Genomic DNA, 22,826 nt, shown 5'->3' on the forward strand with positions numbered 1-22,826 from the left:
GAGAGGAAATCTTTGCTTTGAAATACGCTATTTGCAAAAGAAGATGACAAAAAAGAAAGGAATTGCATTTTCTTCTGTGACTAACCCCCTGGATGATGAATCCAGTGATAACTCTTCTGAAAATGAGTTTGTTTTATTGCAAAAAATTCAGGAAATGGCTAAGCTCAGAGCAAAGGCAGCAGCACAAGGAAAGTGAAGAAAGACCTCAGCAAGGTAACTTGCTACCAATTGCAAGGAAATGGGGCATTTCAAATCTGATTGTCCCAAGCTGAAGAAGGAGGAAAAGCCAAAAAGAGGAAAGAAGAAAGGACTGATGGCCACATGGGAAGACTTGGAGAATGATTCTGATGATGATGATGAAGAAACCGAGACCAAGTCACAAACATGTCTCATGGCAGACCACATAGATCAGGTAGTCTTTCATAACCCTAACACTGAAGATCTCCATCTTATGATAGACCACCTTTCTGAAAAAATAAGATGTTTTCTGCTGGAAAATCAAGAACTTGAACAGCAAATTACCATTCTTAAGGCCGAAAACAGTTTTCTAAAAGAAAAAGTGAGAGAGGCCGAAACTGCTTGTGATCTTGTTGAAGAAAATAAGCAGTTAAGAGCCCAAGTTAGGAGCTGTGAAAGTAACCATTGTGTTCTTGCATATGTGGACTGTTTAAACAAAATGAAGAGTTGCTTAAAAAGGTTAAAAGACTTGAGGAAGACTTGGCCAAATTTACACAAAGTTCTGAAAGTTTAAATCACATCTTGGCTAGTCAAAAACCTCTTTATGATAAGGCTGGGTTGGGGTTTCATAAATCTGAAAATTCACATTTTGAAATATTGCTTCATCTTCTAATGACACAAGATTTCAAGATCCCACCTACTTTAACAAAAGGCAACTCCAAGGTTTTGTAGACTATGCAATCGGAATGGACACTTTCCCATTCAATGCTTTTTCGGTGAAAGAATGGTTGGTGACAAAGTTTATAAATTGTTTTGATTACAATGGCTTAGGACATAGAAGATGGTTTAACGTAAAAGGATCCAAAAAGATTTGGATACCTAAGGTTACTTAAGCATTGTTTTGTAGGTGTGCCTAGCATCCAAAAAGAAGGAAAATGTGTGGTATATGGACAGCGGATGCTCTAGGCATATGACCGGAAAGGCAACCTTCTTCATAAAGCTTGATGACTATGATGGAGGACTTGTCACTTTCGGTGATGATGCAAAAGGAAAAATTGTGGCTGTTGGGAAAGTTGGTAAAAACTTTTCTTCTTGTATAAATGATGTTCTCCTTGTACATGGCTTGAAACATAATTTGCTTAGTGTTAGTCAACTTTGTGATTTGGGTTTTGAAGTTATTTTTAAGAAATCTGTTTGTTTAGTTGTGTGTGAAAAAACTGGGAATGTTCTTCTTGAAGCTAAAAGATGCAACAATGTGTATGGATTAACTCTTGAGGATTTAAAGGAACAAAATGTAACATGCTTCACATCTTTTGAATCTGAAAAATGGCTTTGGCATAGAAAGTTGGGACATGCTAGCATGTATCAAATTTCTAAGCTAGTTAAAAGAAATTTGGTTAGAGGGATCCCAAACATCAAGTTTGATAAGGATCTTACTTGTGATACTTGTCAATTAGGCAAACAAGTAAAATCCTCTTTTAAATCAAAAGATGGAATCTCAACCAAACGGCCATTGGAAATGTTACATATTGATCTTTTTGGTCCTACTAGAACTCAAAGTTTAGGAGGTAAACATTATGGTCTTGTGGTGGTAGATGATTACTCTAGATTTGGTTGGGTACTTTTCCTTGCTCATAAGAATGATGCCTTTTATGCTTTTTCCACCCTTTGTAAGAAAATTCAAAATGAAAAGGATTTGAAAATTGCCCATTTAAGAAGTGATCATGGAAGAGAATTTGAAAATCAAGATTTTGAAAAATTCTGTGATGACTTAGGGATTTCTCACAATTTTTCATGTCCTAGAACCCCCCAACAAAATGGAGTGGTTGAAAGAAGGAATAGAAGCCTTCAAGAAATGACTAGGGCTATGTTGTGTGAGAGTGAAATTCCTAAATTCTTATGGGCTGAAGCTGTGAACACAGCATGTTATATTTTGAATAGAACAATCATTAGAAAAGGGTTAAAGAAAACACCTTATGAGCTATGGAAAGGAACCCCTCCAAATCTTAAGTATTTTCATGTTTTTGGATGCAAATGTTTTGTGCTTAATAATAAAGAAAACCTTGGAAAGTTTGATCCAAAATCCTATGAAGGAATGTTTGTTGGATATTCCACCACAAGCAAGGCCTATAGAGTTTATCTCAAGGAGTATAGGACAATAGAGGAATCCATACATGTTACCTTTTGTGATTCTAACTTAATTCCCAGTATTGTGAAGGATATTGATTCAGATTGTGAAGAGGCTGGAACAAGTAAAGAAAATCCCAAATCTGTTCAAATTGAAGAATCTGTCAGTCCGGTTTTGTCTCGTCAGATTGGAGGAGACATTTCTATTTTGTCTCCTGAACAGGCACGAGCAACTGAAACAGTGAGACAACCAGAAGTTCATCAAAGCTCTACACCTGTCCGAAAGCCTAGAGAATGGAAGTCTATGAGAGGTTACCCTCATGATTTCATCATTGGTGATCCTTCTCATGGCGTAACTACAAGATCCTCCACCAAAAGGCAAACCGAACCTAGCAATCTTGCTCTCTTGTCACAAATAGAACCCAACAATGTCAAACAAGCTCTTGAGGATCCATCATGGGTTAAAGCAATGCAAGAAGAGCTTGCTCAATTTGACAAGAATGAGGTTTGGACACTAGTACCTCATCCGGATGGTAAGAAAGTTACCGGTACTAAGTGGGTATTTAAAAATAAACTTGGTGAGGATGGACAAGTTGTTCGTAACAAGGCTAGATTAGTGGCCCAAGGTTACGATCAAGAAGAGGGTATAGATTTTGATGAGTCTTTTGCTCCGGTAGCTAGAATGGAAGCAATTAGATTGCTTCTTGCCTATGCCGCCCATAAAGGTTTCAAAATGTTTCAAATGGATGTTAAGTGTGCTTTCCTTAATGGCTTTATTGATAGAGAAGTGTATGTGGCACAACCCCCCGGTTTTGAACAAAAGGAGTTTCCAAATCATGTTTTCAAATTAACTAAGGCTCTTTATGGTCTTAGACAAGCTCCAAGAGCTTGGTATGAAAGGCTTAGTGCCTTCTTGTTGGAAAATCAATTTCAAAGGGGTACCACCGACACTACTTTATTTATTAAAGCATCTAATGATGACATACTTCTTGTTCAAGTTTATGTTGATGACATTGTATTTGGATCGGCCAACATTTCCTTGTGTGAAGAGTTTGGAAAACTCATGACTAGTGAGTTTGAAATGAGTTTAATGGGAGAGCTTACCTTCTTTCTTGGCCTCCAAATTAAACAAACTCCTAGTGGTACTTTTATTTACCAAGGAAAGTATGCAAAAGAACTTATCAAAAAGTTTGGCCTAGAAAATTCCAAAGCAATGAGTACACCAATGCATCCCAACACAAAACTTGAAAAGGATGATGATGGTCAAGATGTGGATGAAACAAGGTATAGAGGAATGATAGGTTCACTCATGTACCTTACCTCCTCTAGACCGGATATTGTTCAAAGTGTGGGTGTATGTTCAAGATTTCAATCTCACCCAAAAGAATCCCATCTTACGGCTGTTAAACGCATCATTAGATACATTAAGGAACTTGTGATTATGGCTTGTGGTATCCTAAATCTGATGAATTTTGTGCAGTAGGGTTTTGTGATGCAGATTATGCGGGAGATAGAGTGGATAGAAGAAGCACGTCCGGCATGTGTTGCTTCCTTGGAAGCTCTCTCAACATGTGGTCAAGCAAGAAACAAGCCACAGTGGCTTTATCCACCGCTGAAGCAGAATATATTTCCGCATCTGCATGTTGCACTCAATTAATTTGGTTAAAAACACAATTGGAAGATTACAAATTAAAAATCAATAGTATACCCCTATTTTGTGATAATATGAGTGCAATAAATATTTCAAAAAATCCTGTTTTGCACTCAAGAACTAAGCACATTGAGATAAAGTATCATTTTATAGGGAACATGTGCAAAAGGGTACTATTGATATTCAATTTGTAAAATCAGAAGACCAAATTGCTGATATTTTTACAAAACCCCTCTGTGAAGACAGATTCTGCACCTTGAGAAAAAGATTGGGAATGTTTGATTTAAGTTTTATTGAAAATTTGTGAATATTTGATTCAGTTCAGTTTTGTCTCGTAGGTTTGGACGAGATAAAAAACGCAAGCTTGATGGAGGAGCTCTGTTCAGGGGGAGGCAACACAAATTTAAATTCTTCTGGGCCCCACCTAATAAATTCTGACCCTACCATGGCAGTTTAGTTAGTTATTCCTTCCTTGAAAAAATAAAATCACAAAATTTTTTTAGATTGTCTTTTCAAATCTAGTTGGAAGATACATGTTGTCAAATCATATCTTCTCCTTCCAACTAAATCCCTTGATTCAAGGAAAAACTCCCTCTTTATCACTTTTTGAAACTCCCATTTGGATAATAACCGTGCCATTATGGTCATTAACCTCCCATCATCTCTCTTCAATCCTCATTTATTGCACCTCTAACCTCCTTCCATCCTCCTCTCATTCGGCCCTCACCCCTTCATATTCAACCCCTCATTCATCCACCATGAAAAAGAAAACCGCTGTTAGGCGAAGTAGCCGAACCCCCATTCCAAAAAACCCACCTTTCTCATCACCTCCAACCCATACACATATCCATCTCCATTCTACCTCATCCTCTACTCAGTCACCACCCTCCAAGAAAACCGAAACCATGCGCCGAAAGGTTATTGCTCAGAAAACCTCAGGGAGAGGCAAGACAGGGAAGAACAAGCAAACAAATGTTGAAGAAGATGAAGAAGCATCTCAGACTACTCCACCTCCATCACCACCAAAAAGATCTACCTCTCATGCGAAAAGCTCTCACAAGAAACAGAAAACCTTTACTCTGCATGACACAAGCGAACCCCCCAATCTGGAATCTCTAGAGTTCAAAAACAAATTCCACAAAACTCATTCACATTTTGATCCTTCTCGCTTCCACTCATGTGCATTCTATGAATTTCACAAAGACGTTCTTCTGCAGCGCAATCTCTGCCCCTCTTACTTGGTGAACCTTCCAAATCTTGCCACCAAAGGAATGAACTTTTCGTCTCTGTTTGATGCTCTGAAATGGACTCCTCTGACTCACATTCAGAAATTGGTATACCCGGGGCTGGTCCGGGAATTTTATGCAAACATGCGCTTGATTGGTGGGTCAATCCACTCTTATGTCAAGCGTGTTTACATAACCATCACTCCTCAAACCATTGGTGCTGCCCTTGGGTATGAAGATGAGGGACCAAAGGTTTATATGGTTGATAAATGGGATGATCAAGTGGGCGTTACTCAACAAACAGTCATGCAACACATTTGTGCCAATCTGTCCGGGCTTGATGGATTAATACCAACTCACAAATCCCTCGGCCCAGAGAACTCTCTGTTACACCGTATCATCACTCATATCATCACTCCTCAAAGTGGTTCTCATCATAGAGTAACGGTTTCTGACTCTATCATCCTCTTTGCTCTTATTACTTCCACTCCAATTTCATTTGCTTATATTATGACACGTCATATGTGGGAAGCAGTAAGAAGCACAAAAAAGGCTAATCTTCCTTATGGCATGTTTCTTACATGTATATTTGAATATTTTAAGGTTGATTTGTCTAATGAATCTGTTGAGAACAAAGTGTCACAGATTAAAGGAGGAGGAGTTTCGAACAAGAAAAGCAAGAAATCTGTTGCCTCCGAACCCTCTCTAAGCGATTTGGATAGCCACCCTGAACCCTCAAAGGTGTCGGCATCCATCAGGGAGGCTCTCAGTGAATTCCGCAATATGTCCAAATTGATGCTAAAGTCAAGCAAGGCTGCCCGGAAATTGGCATATGCAAATGAGAAAGCCTGGAGAAAGTGCTATGAAAGGGTCGGTTTCATGATTCAAACCTTTGATGATGAAATGGGAACAGGAGATTCTGAAGATGATTCTGGTTCTGAATTCAATGTTTCTGATGATTAGTGACTATTTCTCTACTTTTATTTGATATTGGCAACAATAGGCTCAATCTTTCTTTTGTTTTTGTAAAGGCATGACTTGATACTCCCTGCCGTATGATACTCTGAACAATTACTGCTTTGTTATAAATATTATGTATTGCTCATGTCTCTTATTGCAGGTCCTTATGCCCCTTGATGCCAAAAGGGGGAGGAGATTTAAATTCCAAAATTGAAATTGGAATGAAACAGGGGCTGGAAAAACAGGGGATAAGGGTTGAAATTTTCAAATTGAAAATTCATGATTACCCTTATTCAAAGAATGCATGTTTCTATTATATTTCCTGCTGTATGTACTGCATTTGGCTTTTGGTTTACTATGATGTTTGATATATTGATGCCTGGCTGATGGTTCATCTTTGATAAACCTGTTGGTTTGAAAATTTACATTTGGCAGTTCCTTTAAGCTGTGTTATTTAACAACTGCCATGTTTTGATGTGCTAATATGTGTTTCAAAAATATTTTCCTTATTTTGAATGACATTGCTCTGAAATCTGGACTGGAAAATATTTGGAAACTTTCTGAACAACACTGGTTTGTGTTCTGTTGATATGTGTAAGTTTGAGCAGTAAATCAGTTTGTGATATCAAAAGAGATTTGATTATCAATTAAAACTGCTCATAAATCAAGCATTTAGCATCTTAAAATATGCTAAATAACATTGTCATTAGAAGCTTGATTAAAGTGTTACAGGTTAGTGCTTCCCATGGTAAGATAAGCATACATCAAGGGGGAGCAATGTGACATTTTGAAAGGGGAGAAATTCAAATTCAAAGGGAGTAATCTTTACTCAATTTCTAAATTTCTTCCATTTCAATTTTAATAATGTTTGTCATCAAGGGGAGATTGAAGAGTTTGGAAAACTCTAAACCAAATTAATGATGATCAAACATTATTAACAGCAAAATTATTAAGCTAATTATGATTAATGAGCTAATTAAAATAATTTTGTTGTACAGGTTAATATTGGGCCGAAATAAAAAGAAAGGATCTCAAGCCCAATAAAATAAATTTCAGCCTCATGTAATTCTTGTTAAATGTTGTTTTGGCTGAAATAGTTTTATCAATTGGGCCAAGAATAAGTTAAGCCCATGTTTGCTTCCTACACTTGATCCGTTACAAATTTCACCAGGAAAGCAAATGTTAACCATGTGGGCCAACTATTAATTTCAACTTTACAAAGCCCAAAATCTATTAAGTAACACTTGGTGTTTACATTGATCCGAAACCAAAAGAAAAGAGAAAGCAAAGTGCTTCCAACGGACATCACATGCTTAACTTGTAATGGAATTCAAATTTTATCAAGTAAGGTTAATGCAGTCCTTGGAAATATGAAAGAGAAAAAGTCAAGTGATTTGATGGCAATCAATAGTAGCTTACACGCTACTTCACAAGCTTGGAGAAATGCACCTAATTAATTTATCTTTCATAACTCTCATAGTTTTGCTTTTCTCTTTCTTCTTTCTTTCTATTTGCTTCTCTTCTTTCTTCGGTCCTTAACCAGAGAACCATGGAAGCTACACCAAGCTACAATCACCGAAGAGAAGAAGTTGCATGCATCAAGACCATCACAATGATGGCAAGAAAACATACTAAAATAAAAATGTGCTGTGGCTGAGATTATCACCTAATCTGGTAAGATTTGGTGAGGTAATCTCGGATCCTCCATACCCAAAAAGAAAGAAGAAGATTCGGCCAGTAGAGAAGATCCTTGGAGGCATGGCTTGTCTTCGATTCTGCTCAACCACCACAGGAAGTAGCTAGAGTGGCGAAGTGATGGTTGAAGGCAGAGATTGAAGCAGATGAAGTCATCATCATCATGAAGCATCAAGGGCCAGAATTTCATCTTGGAGAGCAAGCCAAGGATGGAGAGCTCGGATTGATGAAGGGTGATGATCAAGAAAGGACTAGAGGTAATTGCATGTTGGTTAATGCATGGTTATCTCTTCTCTCTCTATGTGGCCGAACCGGTTTAGTTGAAGGAAGAAGAAGTTGGTTCAGTTTTGGCTTCAATAAGTGGAGGCTCCCCTCTTCTATATTAAGGGTGGACAGCCACTGTTTGAAGCAAGGAGAAAAATTGAGAGTGCAAGGCACAGAGTTCTCAGAGCTACCTGAGCTAACAGTTTTCTCTTCTCCTTCAATGTATTCAGTTTTGTATTTTTCTGTTTAATTTTGTCATGTCTTGAGTCTCATGGTAAAAGGCAAACAGTGAGGTTTGTAATGAAAAAGCCATAGAGCGGAAAAAGGCAGAGAGTGCAAAATTAAAAGAAAAAGCCATAGATGTCTTAGAGTTCCTTTGTTCATCTATGTTGTGTTTCATGATTCTGTGGGAATCCCCTTGTAAGTTGGGTTAGCACTTTACAAGTTGTAATCTGTTTGATTATAGTGAAATTCCATCATTGTTGTGATGGAGACTGGATGTAGGCTGCACTGCACTTAGCAGCCGAACCAGGATATATCTTGGTGTGATTTTCTTCCTCTCCTACTTCATTTCTGTTTTCTACTGCACAGGAGCAAAAACAAAAAATGTCTCGTGCCAAGTGACGAGACAAAATGAAAATGTCTCGTGGCTAGGGACGAGCTAAAAACAGAAAAGTCTCCTCTGAATCCAGCAAGTGTTAGCAAGAAAAAAAGGGGCTAAGATTCAACCCCCCCTTCTCTTAGCCACTGAAACCATCACCTTCACTCCCCCAATCCCATCTCTAATTAAAAACACAGGAAACTTGTCTCTCCGAGTTGAAAATGACAAATCCATCCATAAATATTCCCAATTTCTCACAATTATATGACATTGAAAATGACAAATCCATCCCTCACCAATCCCCTGATTATTAGAAAAGTTTGTCTCACTCCATTTAGAAAATAGAGACATATTAGTCCTCCTCTATATGTACAGATTTTGTAAGGAAGGACAAATGTATCACCGTTTCCGAATAATACTTGACAAACAAATGATTCATTTATCGCATGAAATTGCCATAATAAGAAGGTTACAGTTGAGAATTATACCGACATCAAGTGCTTATTTCACCAAGAATCAATTAGACCCAAAGTTGTTGAAGAAACATACCAAGAATTCCAGTATAGTATGAAAGTGGGACATCGGTGTGCTTGATTTTGAAAAGTATTAGAGATGCCGGGACCAAACTGTACTCTTCCCATTTGGTAAACCCCCACACCAAATCACCCTTCTTGTAATCCGGGTGTCCAGATTCCAGGACTTTAGCCACACCATATCCTGTTAATGGCTGAAATAATGAAGCAGTTATTGAAATAGAATCATCAACACAGCAGATTGCTACATGAATTGCTTCTCAGATCAAACTGCAAAACCAATCATTGGGAGTTTCGCAAAGTACAAACACCATTAAACCATTTTTCATTTCTACACTCTTCCAAACCAAAAGTTATAGAATTGTTTCTTTTTTACCTATTGTTTCCCATGTTGTTTGAAAAGCATCCTGTTCTAAGGTAAATTGAGGCTTACTATGTTGAAGATTATAATCAATAATGAATTTCTAATTTCAAATTTCTCAATTCTGCATTCCCATGGTACAACAATTATACAGAATACTAAAAGTTCTATTAATTCAATTGGATTGAGTGTACAGTCTAATATCAAGAAGAACACAATAGCTACAAAGTTCCATGATTATAAGGAAAACTAACACATTTGACTTCCTAACAAACAAATGCTGTTTGAATTTTATCCTAATCCTATTGCTGTTTCCATGGGGTATCCCATTTTTTTAAAAGATGGTTGATACAGTTGGTAAAATCAAACTCATATTCCACAAGGACACAAGTTCAATTCCTGCCACAAATGTGAGGACTATTATGGCGTATGATCTAAAAGTAACTATATAAGTGCTCAAAGAACCTAGAGGTATATCATCACCACTCACTATTCACTATAATGCTCAAAATACTTGAGTTCCACATCTTTAATTTTTTTTACTACCAATCCCTCTTGCTTGTACAGAAAAAATCAGTCACCAAATTAGCCACTCATATAGCATACATGTTGAAATACAAAAGATATATTGAAAATGTGTATAAATATAGTGTCTGATTTTTTTGTACGCACGTATCATTTTTTATAATTTATCAAGACTCTGACACTGATAAATGATAAGTGATAAAAACATGCAGTGGCCCCAGTGATGTTTGTTATTTAAACATAGGACATTTTTAAGGTACAGATGCAATTTTAAAGATTTGTCTATGTGGCAAAATCTTAACCACACATTCTAAAGCTACACTTTTCACCTAAAACCGTAACTCTTCACAAAGAAAAGCGTCACCTAATGGAAAAAAGTAAATTAGAAGATTTAAGAGAAGAAATAATTAAGTTATCAAAATTAATAGATCAAAAATTAATGATTTTAACTAATGTTAACTGTAATGACACCGAATTCTTAAAATCAATACAAAATGATTTCTCTCAAAATCTTTATTTTACTATAAGTTTTATTGAAGGACTTCAAAAACCTGAAAAAACTTATTCTTCACACGGAATTTCTAAAAAATGTTATCATGGAAATGATTCACCACATCTTTATCATACCTTTAACCCACAATTAAATTCTATAGTAGACATGCTTGAAGAAATTTTAGTATCCATAAAATTTCAGAGAAATAAGGAAAAAGAGAATCCCAAAGAAGAAAAATTCCAAAATATAATCAACATAACAGATTTAAAAGTAAAACCACCACTAAAATTATGAATATTGAAGAAAAATTAGAAGAAGTTACAATGCTTTTTAAACAATTAAAAATGGCTCAAGAAAATAATATTATGGAACAGGGATTTCAAATAGAAGAGGAATTAAATCCTGAAAATATAGAAAATGAAGAACACATCCTAGATTATTCAAGTGACGAAGAACCAGCAATTCCAATACAAGTAAAAAATGAAGCTGGAACATCTAAGGATAATCAATCTCAATTTAAATGGGAAACAGGTTTTGATAATTATGCTTTTAAAAAAGGATTTATAAATAAAGATTCAAAATATACAAAAATACCATCAAAATATGTTCCTAAAATCCAGGAAATGGAAGGAGATAGAATGCTCGATTTAGACTGTAAAAAGAATGAAAAAGAAATTTTCGAAAACTGGTTAAATTCCTTTTTATTAGAAGCCTTTACCAACCCAAAACTTAGTGAATTGTCTGGAAGAGACATTTGGAATTACATAGGGTTTCATACTAAAGGAACTATAAGAGATTATATGACATCAATAGAAAACCAAATAATAGAAGAATTAGCAACAAAAACAACAGCTTATGATAAGATATTATATATAATGATGATTCTATATAAAGAATTTTTTGGAAAAAATATTATAGATCATAAACAAGAAGTCTATAATAAAGAATATCAAGAAGCAAAAAACCATTTAGCTAATATTCAGATATATGATTTATGTAATGTGGAGTCTTATATATGTGAATATAGAATACATTATTACAAATTAAAAGAAGAAGATAAAAATCATTATCTTAGTATGTATATAACAAAACTTCCATATCCTGCTAATGAGTTTATAATGGGAAGATTTATAAGAGAAATAAATAGAGGAACAATTGAAAATAATTTTGGTGGGGCAACCTCTGCAATAAGAGAGGAAATAAAAGAACGTTGTATGCAAGAAGCAACTCAAAAAAGATTTGCAAATATAATTAGAATTTGCTGTCAGGATAATGAAGAGATACCTCAAAAATATGGTCTTAATAAAAATTTTCAAAGAAAAAGAAAATATCAATTTAGAAAAAGAAAATACTATCCAAACTGGAGAAAAAAGAGGTATTTTAGAAATAACAATAAAAATAAGAGACAAAAAAGTGATTATTGCCCAAATAAAAAAGAAAATTGTAAGTGTTGGTATTGCCAAGAAGAAGGACACTATGCAAATGAATGTCCGAAAAAGAAAGATAAAAAGGATCTTACTAAACAAATAGAAATTGCTAAGTCTTGTTTCATGGAACCTTTAGAAGAATCTGATGATAACTTAGACTATATTTTTGAATATGTCTCGGAAACAGACTCAGAGACTGAGTAATAATGCTACATTTATTACTATAAAAATAACAGAAAAATTTATAAATGCTTTCATAGATTCTGGAGCAACACAATGCTTTGCTAGTTCAAATATAAAACTTGATTGGAAAAAATTAAAGAAACCATTAAGAGTTAGAATAGCTGACAAATCAATACATAAAATTGACCAAAAGGCAGAGATGGTTGAAATTTTTATTCAAAATTATAGGTTCATTGTTCCATCTATATACATGTTAGATTCTGGAATGGATTTTATCATAGGAAATAACTTTTTAAAGCTATATCATCCATTCATTCAAGAACTAACATATATAGTTTTAAAAGCTCCATACGATTCTTCAATAAATCAAAAATCAAAACGTATAAAAATACCGACTACTACTATAGATAAGATCTTAAAATTTAAAATATTTTCTATATTAGAGACATGTTATTTAAATTTATACTTTCAAATAAATATCCCAAAAAATAATCTTGAAATAAAGATAGAAGAACTTTTGGATGAAATTTGTGCTGAAAATCCTTTAGATATTAAAAATACAAATAACGAATTAGTAAGCATTAAATTAAAAGATCCAACAAAAGAGATAAATGTTCCAAATAAAATCCCTTATTCCGCAAGAGATAGAGAAGAGTTTTCATTAGAATGTAGAGATCTTTTGGAAAAAGGAATTATAAGATTAAGTAAAAGTCCTCATGCGGCTCCAGCCTTTTATGTCGAAAACAATAATGAAATTAAAAGGGGAAAACGAAGAATGGTTATTAACTATAAGAAGATGAATGAAGCAACTATTGGTGATGCTCATAAACTTCCAAGAAAAGATTCTATTTTAGAAAAAATCAAAGGAGCAACTTGGTTTTCCTCTCTTGATGCAAAATCAGGATATTGGCAACTTCGTTTAGACGAAGAAACAAAGAAACTAACTGCTTTTACGTGTCCAACAAAAGAATCAACAAGTGTATTGCTCTATGAATGGAATGTATTGCCATTCGGATTAAAACAAGCTCCAGGTATTTATCAAAGATTTATGGAAGAAAATCTAAAAGAGTTAAATGAATTTGTTTTAGTGTACATTGATGATATACTAATTTTTACAAAACAGGATAGAGAAGATCATCTTCAAAAATTATTAATAGTTTTAGAAAGATGTAAAGAAAAAGGATTAGTTCTTAGCAAAAAGAAAGCAAGAATAGCAAAACAAGAAATAGAGTTTCTTGGATTAATTCTATCCACTCAAGGAAAGCTAAAACTTCAGCCAAATGTCCTAGAAAAGGTAAATTTATTTCCTAATAAAATAGAAAACAATTACAAAGATTTTTAGGGTGTATAAATTATATTTCTGATCAAGGATTCTTAAAGAATATAACAGAATACACTAAAAGCTTATTTCCAAAAATAAGTACTAAAAAAGAATGGAAATGGGATGAAAAAGATAGTATGCAAATTCAAAAGATTAAAGAATTATGTGAAAAACTTCCAGAACTTTATATTCCAGAAGAAAATGACTACTTAATAGTAGAAACAGATGCTTCAGACATAACCTGGTCAGGATGTCTAAAAGCTAAGAAAGCTATAAAAAGTTTGGAGCAAGGAAAAGAATCACTAGATTCTAAAAATTCCCCAAAGGAACTACTTTGCAGGTATATTTCAGGGACTTTTACTCCAACAGAACAGAGATATACCACTCATGAAAAGGAAACTCTAGCAGCAATTAAATCTCTTAAGAAATGGAAAATTGATTTACTACCCAGAGAATTTACATTAAGGACAGATTCAAGCTACCTAACAGGTTTCATACGATATAATTTAAAAGTTGATTATAATCATGGACGATTGGTAAGATGGCAATTATTTTTATTACAATATCCAATAAAAATTGAATATATTAAGGGTGACAAAAATGTTATTGCAGATACATTAACAAGAGAATGGAGTTCGTCTACAACGCATTAGATCAAGAAATTCAGAAATACGAACAAGAACTCGAAAAATGCAAGTATTGTCAGCAAATAAGGACACAGATCCAATCCCTCAAGAAGGCCATCGAAGCAATGAAATCAACACAACAACCAAAACCATCAGAGCTCAGCCAGCTAAGCGTGGTGGACAAATCAGGTGAAGAAAAAATTCCAGAAAATAAAACAATTGCTGAAATTATCAAAAAATCCACCCAAGATAAAAAATATTATGTAATTTATAATGGCCCCATGAAAGGAGTATATGGTGCCTGGGAAAAAGCAGCACCATTTACACATCAATCAAGGATAATTCATAAAGGAGGGTTTTTAACACTGGAAGAAGCAAAGGAATCTTTCAGGGAATATGAAGCTCTTCATCCAGAGCAAACCCTAAAAAGAGCAGATAAAGCTCCAATTCAAACCCAGAGAACAGGGATAATAAGAAACATTCCTACAAGGGCTGAAATCAAAGAAAAGAAAAGGGTCTGTAGATCAAATCTCAGAGAAACCCTTAATATAGTCCTAAACTGGACTGAAGAAAGAAGAGCAATTTTGGGATATTATCCTATTGCCAAAGAACAGCTAACAAAGCTGGTTATATTTCCAGATGCATCCCCATCGGACACCTATCAGTTTTTCCAGTATGGATTAATTGATACAATTTTAATTTTTAATGATCTAAAAATTATTAGTGAGTTTCCTGCAGGATTCGTTGATGCAGTGAAGAGATTTAAAAATATGATTGACAACGTAAATCCAAGGGATATATCCCTAAAATTTACGAACAGTCAACCTATTTTTAATGAAGAAGAAGAATGCTTGGTTCCAGCACACCAAGTAATATTCATGTCCGTCTTCCCAGGAAATTTTCAACCAATTGATCAAGTTCAAGATTTAACAATCTACAGTCATGAAGGAAGGCTAGCCAGCACACTAGCAAGGGTCTTCGAAAGAACTCAAAAGATAACAAGGGAATCTCACACAAGAATTAATTATAAAAGCAGAAATACTTTGCTTGTGTCTAGTAAAAGGAATGAAATTGAAGAAAGAGAGATGAGACTCTTAGTAGAATTTGAATCAGCATTCTACAACTTATCTGGACTCTTAGAAAAGCTCCCTGAAGGGATAAAGAGGAATCTCTGCTATTTGATAAAAGACAGAGAAGACCACAAGTGCCAGCTATGCGTCTCAGAGCTATCTGAAGAAAGCAATAATAAAACGGAATCAACCCACATGATAAAGGAAGAAGACAACGCATCTGAAGGTCACATAATGAAAGAGGAAGACAGCACATCTGAAGCATCTCTCAACATTATTGCATAGTGACGTAAGCGCTTAGGTCATAGAGCACCAACAATGTAGCTGGTGCAAGATAATAAACAATGACGTAAGCAATGACGTCATAAGAAGGGTAAGGATGGGAATTGTCCATCAGACCCAACCATTATAAATAGGTTGCTTAGGCAATTGTAGAAAGCATCAGAAAATAGAAAGCAGGAGGCAAAGAGTACTCACATGCTAGGAGAGCAAGGAGGAAGTTGCCAAGGCGATTCTATGGTCTGAGGAAGAATTCCCTTAGGAAAAAATAGTTCTAAACTCCCCTCTGGAGTTAGTATTTACAATCTCCCCTCTTGAGATAAGAACACCTTATGTAAAATATACTAAATAAAGGAAGTTTTTCTCCAGAAAGGTACATCTTCATCCTAGTCTTTCAATTATGAATTATTTAGAAAGTTTAGAATTAACAGAAGAATCAGATTATTATAGATTAACTGCTTTATTAGATAATGAAAAACAGGCTGTTCTAAAAACAGAATTAAATCTCAAATCAAATGAAAATTTTAATAAACAGAACCTTTTAAAAGAAGTTTTTAATAGGAAAAATATAATATACTATGGAAAAATTCAACTTGAAGCCCCTATAAAGATAAAATCCGCCAATGGAGAACTTGAAATAGCTTTGATAAATGATGGAGAAATAAGTAAACAGATCGAGAAAATTAAGGATCAACAAAAAAGATCTAAAATTGGATGGATTCATATTAGTACTATACAAGTCTTAATCAAATCTACATATATGAAAGGAATTAATTCACCAATAAGCCTAGCAATCTGTGACAAAAGAATTACTGATGACCCAATAGACCAAATAATTGGAATTGTTCATGGAAACTTGGCAAATGTAAATGTTAAATTCAACGCCCATCTTGGATATGCTATACCTTTATCAACTGAAAATCTTGGAAGATCTATAAGTTTGGCTTATAAATTTCACAGAAAAAATCTAATGGAACAAGATGATGAACCATTTTCAATTACATATGCAATAAATTATGCTTTAACAAATAGCCATCATAGTATAATATTTAAAAACAGAGAAAGAATTTATGTCGATGAATTATTTCAGAAAATTGTAAAAACAGAAATACCAAAATATAAAGCTATTGAAAACCCAGTTCTATTATTAAAAGAACCATCAGGAAAATTATTTTCATCGAATTTTCAAATAAAAGAATCTAAAATTAATAGCCCTTTAAGTTTATCTAAGTTAAAAATTAAGGAAGAAAATTCTGAAATAAAAGAATTAACAAAAAAGGTCGAAAAATTAAATGAAACTCTAAACACTAAATTATGACAATAAATAGAGAAGAAATATATGTAACTTATCAAGACAAGAAACAAGAGCTCTTTGAAAGAGAAAATCGTTTGAATTATTTACAGTTTTCTGAAATAAATCAAAGAGCATTCGAAGCTCTAAAAATAATTTATGACAAGTTAAAAAGAGAAGTTGAAGAACTAGAGAAATTAATAGAATCTCTGGAAAAAAGTGATGAATCGATGATAGAGTTTGCAGAAATTCTAAAATAAATAATGAAGTATAAAAAGATTGAAAAACCAGAAAATAAAATAAAAAGAAAAAGGGCGGAAAAATTAAAAAGTAAAATAAAGGAACATAAAAGAGAATTAAATAATATTCAGATCGAAATTAATGACCTTATAATAAAAAGGATAGAAATAAGAATAAACATAAACAAGTTGGAATTAAACTTAAAAAATTTATAAATGCCTGGAAAACCATATTATGACTTAAAAGAATTAAAACTATTGAAAGAAAAAATGGAGTATGAAGTTGAAAAATTAAAAAGATATTTAGAAACAACAGAAAATGTAGAAATAAAAGAAGTTCTTGAGGATTTGAAAAATTATATTAAAGAAAAAGACAAACAGATAAAAAATTTTATATACAATAATCCATGCAAAAAAGAATATTATAAACTAAAACAAGATTGAAAAACTATAAATCAGAGTTATAAATCAAGGACTAATAATAAATAATCACACAAGAAAAATAATGGTAAATACTTTAAATTTTGCACCACCAATTGAATCTATACAAATTATAATCTTATTTGAGAAATTAATTTCGAAAAAGAAAGAAAAGTCGAATGTTAAAATTGAAATCGAATGTTAAAATTGAAATTAAAGAAAAGTCGAATGTTAAAATTGGTATCAGAGCCAAGTTAACGATTAAGGGTAACACTTTCTCTTTAAGTAACACTTTTAGTGACACGCTTTTCAGCCACAAAAAGACAAAAATCTGTACACCCACATCTGTACACTATAAGGTCCCTTAAACATAACATCAAAGAGTGCGTAACCTTTACTCAACTTTCAAATATGTGACAAAAACTAGAAAGTTCCAAACATGCAGCACTTTTTTTTTTCTGGTTTTCCAAAACCCAATTACTCCCAACCTCCCAAGTTAATAGCTCAGGTGAACATGCAGCACTAATCTAATAATATCATAAAAAAATTGGCATCTAATAATCCGACACAACTCTCAATTTTACCATCAATTCCTGATTTTCGGTTCCTCAATTAATATCCAAATGATTAAAGCGCGACAATAAAAAAGCAGCTCAAAGCTATATAAAATTGTAGATGTTAAGTTAAATGAGATAATTTGGGTTTTTTTTTGCATTAAACAGAATTTTCAAAGCAAAAAAAAAAAGAAATTAAAAAAAAAAAACTTACAGAGCCAGGGGCATATGTACGGAAGCCTTCGGGGCCTTCCATCTTGCTCATGAGGATTCGCATATACGGATCACATGAGAGGTAGAGGTTCTTGAGAAGGACCTCGTTGGAACCTTCCGGAAGGTTCAGTGAGATGGTGCCTTCAACTATGTCCATGTCTGATTCCTTAGGGAAACCAGTTACATAATCCTTCAGAACCACTTGCTTGTTCTTCACTTCCGCCATTCTTACGTTCTTGCTGCTCTGTTTCTCAGATCAATATTCAGTGTGCGTTTTTTTTTTTTTTTTTTCGTTAGACTCGAGCGTGATTTGTTTTTTTTTTTCCTTCAGAATTGAGGTGCCGGCTCCAGCTAAAATTTATAGGGGAAACCACTGCATGGTTTTTTTTTTTTTACGGGATGCTCGTAAAAACGCAGAAAACTTTTTTTTTTTTTAAGATATTTTTTAATAATTAAAATTTAATACATATAATCACTTAAATTATATTATTTTTTGTTAAAATTAGGTTAGACAAATTAATTTGATCGAAAAATAATAATTAAATTTTGAATTTATCTAAATTAATATTATTTTTTGTAAAAAATGACTACAATATCCTTATTATATAAAATTACTAAAATATTTTTATTATATATATTAATTTTGAGAATTCTAAATTTTAATCATTTTTTTTTCTATCATTATAGGGTTAGAATTTAAAATTTTTAAAATTAATATATATATATAGAGAGAGAGAAATATTTTAGTTGTGTTTTATAATAAAAATATTGTAGTAATTTTTTATAAAAAATATTAATTTATACCGATTTAAAAATTTAATTTATTAATTTTTTTGTTAAACTAATTTGTCCAATCTAATTTTAATAAAAATAATATAATTTAATTGATTATATATGTTAAATTTTAATTTTTAAAAAATATCTTTAAAAAAAAGACGTTTTTGACATCTTTTTCTAAGTGGCTCTTTTTTATATATATTTTTCACATGATATTTTCTGATCTTATGGATGAATCAGATCAATTTTAGATGTTCAATAAATATTATTATTTTTAATTAATATTTAATTAATAATAATTTATATTTATATTTTTATAATTTATAAATATAAATTAGTAAGATAATAATTTAATATTTGTATTGATTAAATGATAACAAAAAATATTAAAAATTATTGTCTCAAAAATTTCTCAATCAAAAATTAAATCGCAACAAATTTAAATTTTATTCAAAAATTTATTATTGGTGAATGAACTAATTATGCTATAACCAACCCAAATTAATTCGCTGCATGCTATTCTGTTCCAAAATATTCGATTTTTTCTTTTTTTTTTTAGTTTTATACATATTTTTTTATTTAAAATTTTCTAAATGAAAAATAGATGGTGTAAATTTGTTTTTTTCATTGAAAAAAAAAACTTTTTGTAAAAAAATGAATTAAGTATATATACCATCAACTACTAATATTTCATTTTTTACTGATCATTTGATTGAAAGGCAGATTTTTTCTATATTTAATACATAATTTAAATTTTTTACAAATTCAATTACGAAATATGACTTGTTTTCTTTTGAATTACTGGAATAATCTAGGACGAGTATGTTGGGATAAACATGAAATGAATGCCCATTTATCAATTGAGCGGTTAATAATCTTTCCCATGCAAAGATTTATTTTCAAGGAAGAAATTTGAAGACCAACCTTTAATGAAGGTTGATTTTGTACTACTATAAATAAGGCATCATAGCCTTTACGTACAACACACAACAAGAAATAAAAATACTCTCTCTTTTCTTTCTTACACAGAAGCAAGTAATAAGAAATCTATTCCCTCTTTATGCTACAATCAAATACTATTCTCCTTATATTTCTACTACAATTCTTTCTCTTCTTTTATTTTATAAGTATTTTAAATTCTATTTTCTATTACTCTTTACATATAATATTAATAGCAATATTAACCATCTTTATTATATTGAGATTGCAACAATAAACAGATGCGATTCTCTCTCTCTTTATTTTTAATACTTCTTTCTATCTTTGTATATATATACACATTACAACATATAATATTATTATATATATATAAATTATTATTGGGCTAATTATTTTAATACTAGAGTCTTCTATTTGTACATCTCTATTATATATATCTTTTATTTCACAACACGTTATCAGCACGAGACTCTGATCAAATTTTTAGGAAGACTCAGGTAACAAATTTTCATTATGTCAAAACTCTCTCATCTTGAATTCAATGCTCTTGACATATCTGGAAACAATTATTTATCATGGATACTAGATGCTGAAATCCATCTTGATTCAATGGATCTTGGAGATACCATTAAGGCTGAAAATAATGCATCCCAGAAGGATAAAGCCAAAGCCATGATTTTTCTCCGTCGTCATCTTGACGAAGGATTGAAAAATGAATATCTTACATTAAAAGATCCTGCAGATCTTTGGAAAGACCTTGAAGAAAGGTACAATCATCAGAAAACGGTGATACTTCCTCAAGCCCGGTATGAATGGACGCATTTGCGTTTACAAGATTTTAAATCTATAAATGAATATAATTCTGCAATGTTTCGGATCACCTCACGAATGAAATTGTGTGGGGAAAAAATAACTGATCATGATATGTTGGAGAAAACTTTCTCAACCTTCCATGCCTCGAATGTGCTCCTGCAGCAGCAGTATCGAGAGAAAGGGTTTAAGAAATATTCTGAGTTAATTTCTTGCCTTCTTGTTGCCGAACGCAACAATGAGTTGTTATTGAAAAATCATGAAGCGCGCCCAGCTGGCGCCGCCCCATTTCCTGAAGTAAATGCGGCAAATCATTACCCCAGAAGAGGTAAATGGCAAGCTTTTAATAACAAGAAAAATTATGGAAGGAAAAGGAATTATGTTCAAAAGAGAGGATCTCACCAGAAGTGGGACAAAGAAAAGAATATCGGGCAGAATAAATCAACCGAGGAGAAGTGTTTCTGCTGTGGTGGAAAGGGCCATTGGTCTCGTACCTGTCGTACCCCAAGGCACCTAGTCGATCTTTACCAGGCATCTTTGAAAAAGAACGACAAAGGAAAGGAAACAAATTTTGTTTCAAATGATGCTGAGAACTCCACCACTCATTATGATGTATCTGATTTCTTTGAGGACCCTGAAGGAAATATTGGCCATTTGATCAATGATGGAATAGTTTAATATGTGAAATTGTGAAGTATCTATGTAAATAAATAATGTAAAAAAAAAAAATTTATTGTTAAAGTTTTATTTTCTATGTATTTAAGTTTCAAATGTGATGTACATAAATAACGAAATATTAATATTTATGAATTTTGAAACTATTAATTGTGTCAAATTTTAAAATAAAATTTTGGTATATGATATTATTTTATGTACAGTGTTTCTTAGAAAATAATTCTGATCAAGTATTCAACTTAACTATGCATACTACTCATTTTATTATTATTTGTTTTTGAAGAATGGCAAGGATATGTAATGAAGATGTATGCCTTGCGGATAGTGCAAGTTCACACACTATTCTCAAAAGTGATATATATTTTACCCATCTTGTGCCAAAAGAAGAGTGTGTTAATACTATTATTGGCTCAGGCAATGTGATAGAAGGCTCCGGAAGAGCTATAATTTTGTTTCCTGGAGGAACAAAATTTATAATAAATAATGCACTATTATCTACCAAGTCTCTGAGAAACTTGTTGAGTTTCAAAGATATTCGCCGAAATGGATATCATGTTGAGACGATGAATGAGGGAAATCATGAATATTTATGTATAACAACTCATGATTCAAATAAGAAAGTTATATTAGAAAAATTACCCTCACTTTCATCTGGGTTGTATTATACCAAGATTAGTGCAATTGAATCACATGCCACTGTAAACCAGAAGTTTACTAACTCAAATGAGTTCATAACTTGGCACGACCGATTGGGTCATCCGGGAACAACCATGATGAGAAGAATTATTGAAAACTCTCATGGACATTCACTAAAGAACCAGAAGATTCTTAAAACTAGTGAATTTTGTTGTGCTGCATGTTCTCAAGGGAAGTTAATTTTAAGGCCATCACCAGTAAAGATTGGATTTGAGTCCCCTGAATTCCTAGAAAGGATTCAAGGTGATATATGTGGACCTATTCATCCACCATGTGGATCTTTTAGATATTTTATGGTCCTGATAGACGCATCTTCAAGATGGTCACATGTGTGCTTATTATCTTCTCGCAACCTGGCGTTTGCGAGATTACTGGCTCAAATTATTCGATTAAAAGCACAATTTCCAGAAAATCCAATTAAAGCAATTCGTCTTGATAATGCTGGTGAATTTACTTCCCAAGCTTTTGATGCTTATTGTATGGCTAATGGAATAAGTGTTGAACATCCAGTAGCTTATGTTCACACACAAAATGGGTTAGCAGAATCACTTATTAAGCGCCTCCAATTAATTGCTAGACCCTTGCTTATGAGAACAAATCTCCCAACCTCGGTTTGGGGCATGCAGTTTTACATGCTGCAGCACTTATTCGTTTGAGGCCAACGAGTTACCATCAGTTCTCTCCTATGCAATT

At 32.9% G+C, this 22,826-nt stretch overlaps 1 protein-coding gene across 1 annotated transcript in view; it reads right to left on the reverse strand.

Moving 5' to 3' along the window:
* Positions 1–18,570, reverse strand: part of LOC112775483 (2-alkenal reductase (NADP(+)-dependent)) — a 39,179-nt gene extending 20,609 nt beyond the window's left edge. The window contains exons 1-2 of the mRNA XM_025819115.3: positions 18,238–18,570; positions 9,251–9,428 (exon numbers count right to left, since the gene is read on the reverse strand). Coding sequence (XP_025674900.1) covers positions 9,251–9,428; positions 18,238–18,462 — 403 coding nt within the window. The 5' untranslated portion in view covers positions 18,463–18,570. The remainder of the gene's footprint in view (positions 1–9,250; positions 9,429–18,237) is intronic.
* Between the last annotated feature and the right edge of the window lie 4,256 nt (positions 18,571–22,826).

This window comes from Arachis hypogaea, chromosome 19 (genome assembly GCF_003086295.3).
Source record: "Arachis hypogaea cultivar Tifrunner chromosome 19, arahy.Tifrunner.gnm2.J5K5, whole genome shotgun sequence".
Taxonomy (NCBI): domain Eukaryota; kingdom Viridiplantae; phylum Streptophyta; class Magnoliopsida; order Fabales; family Fabaceae; genus Arachis; species Arachis hypogaea.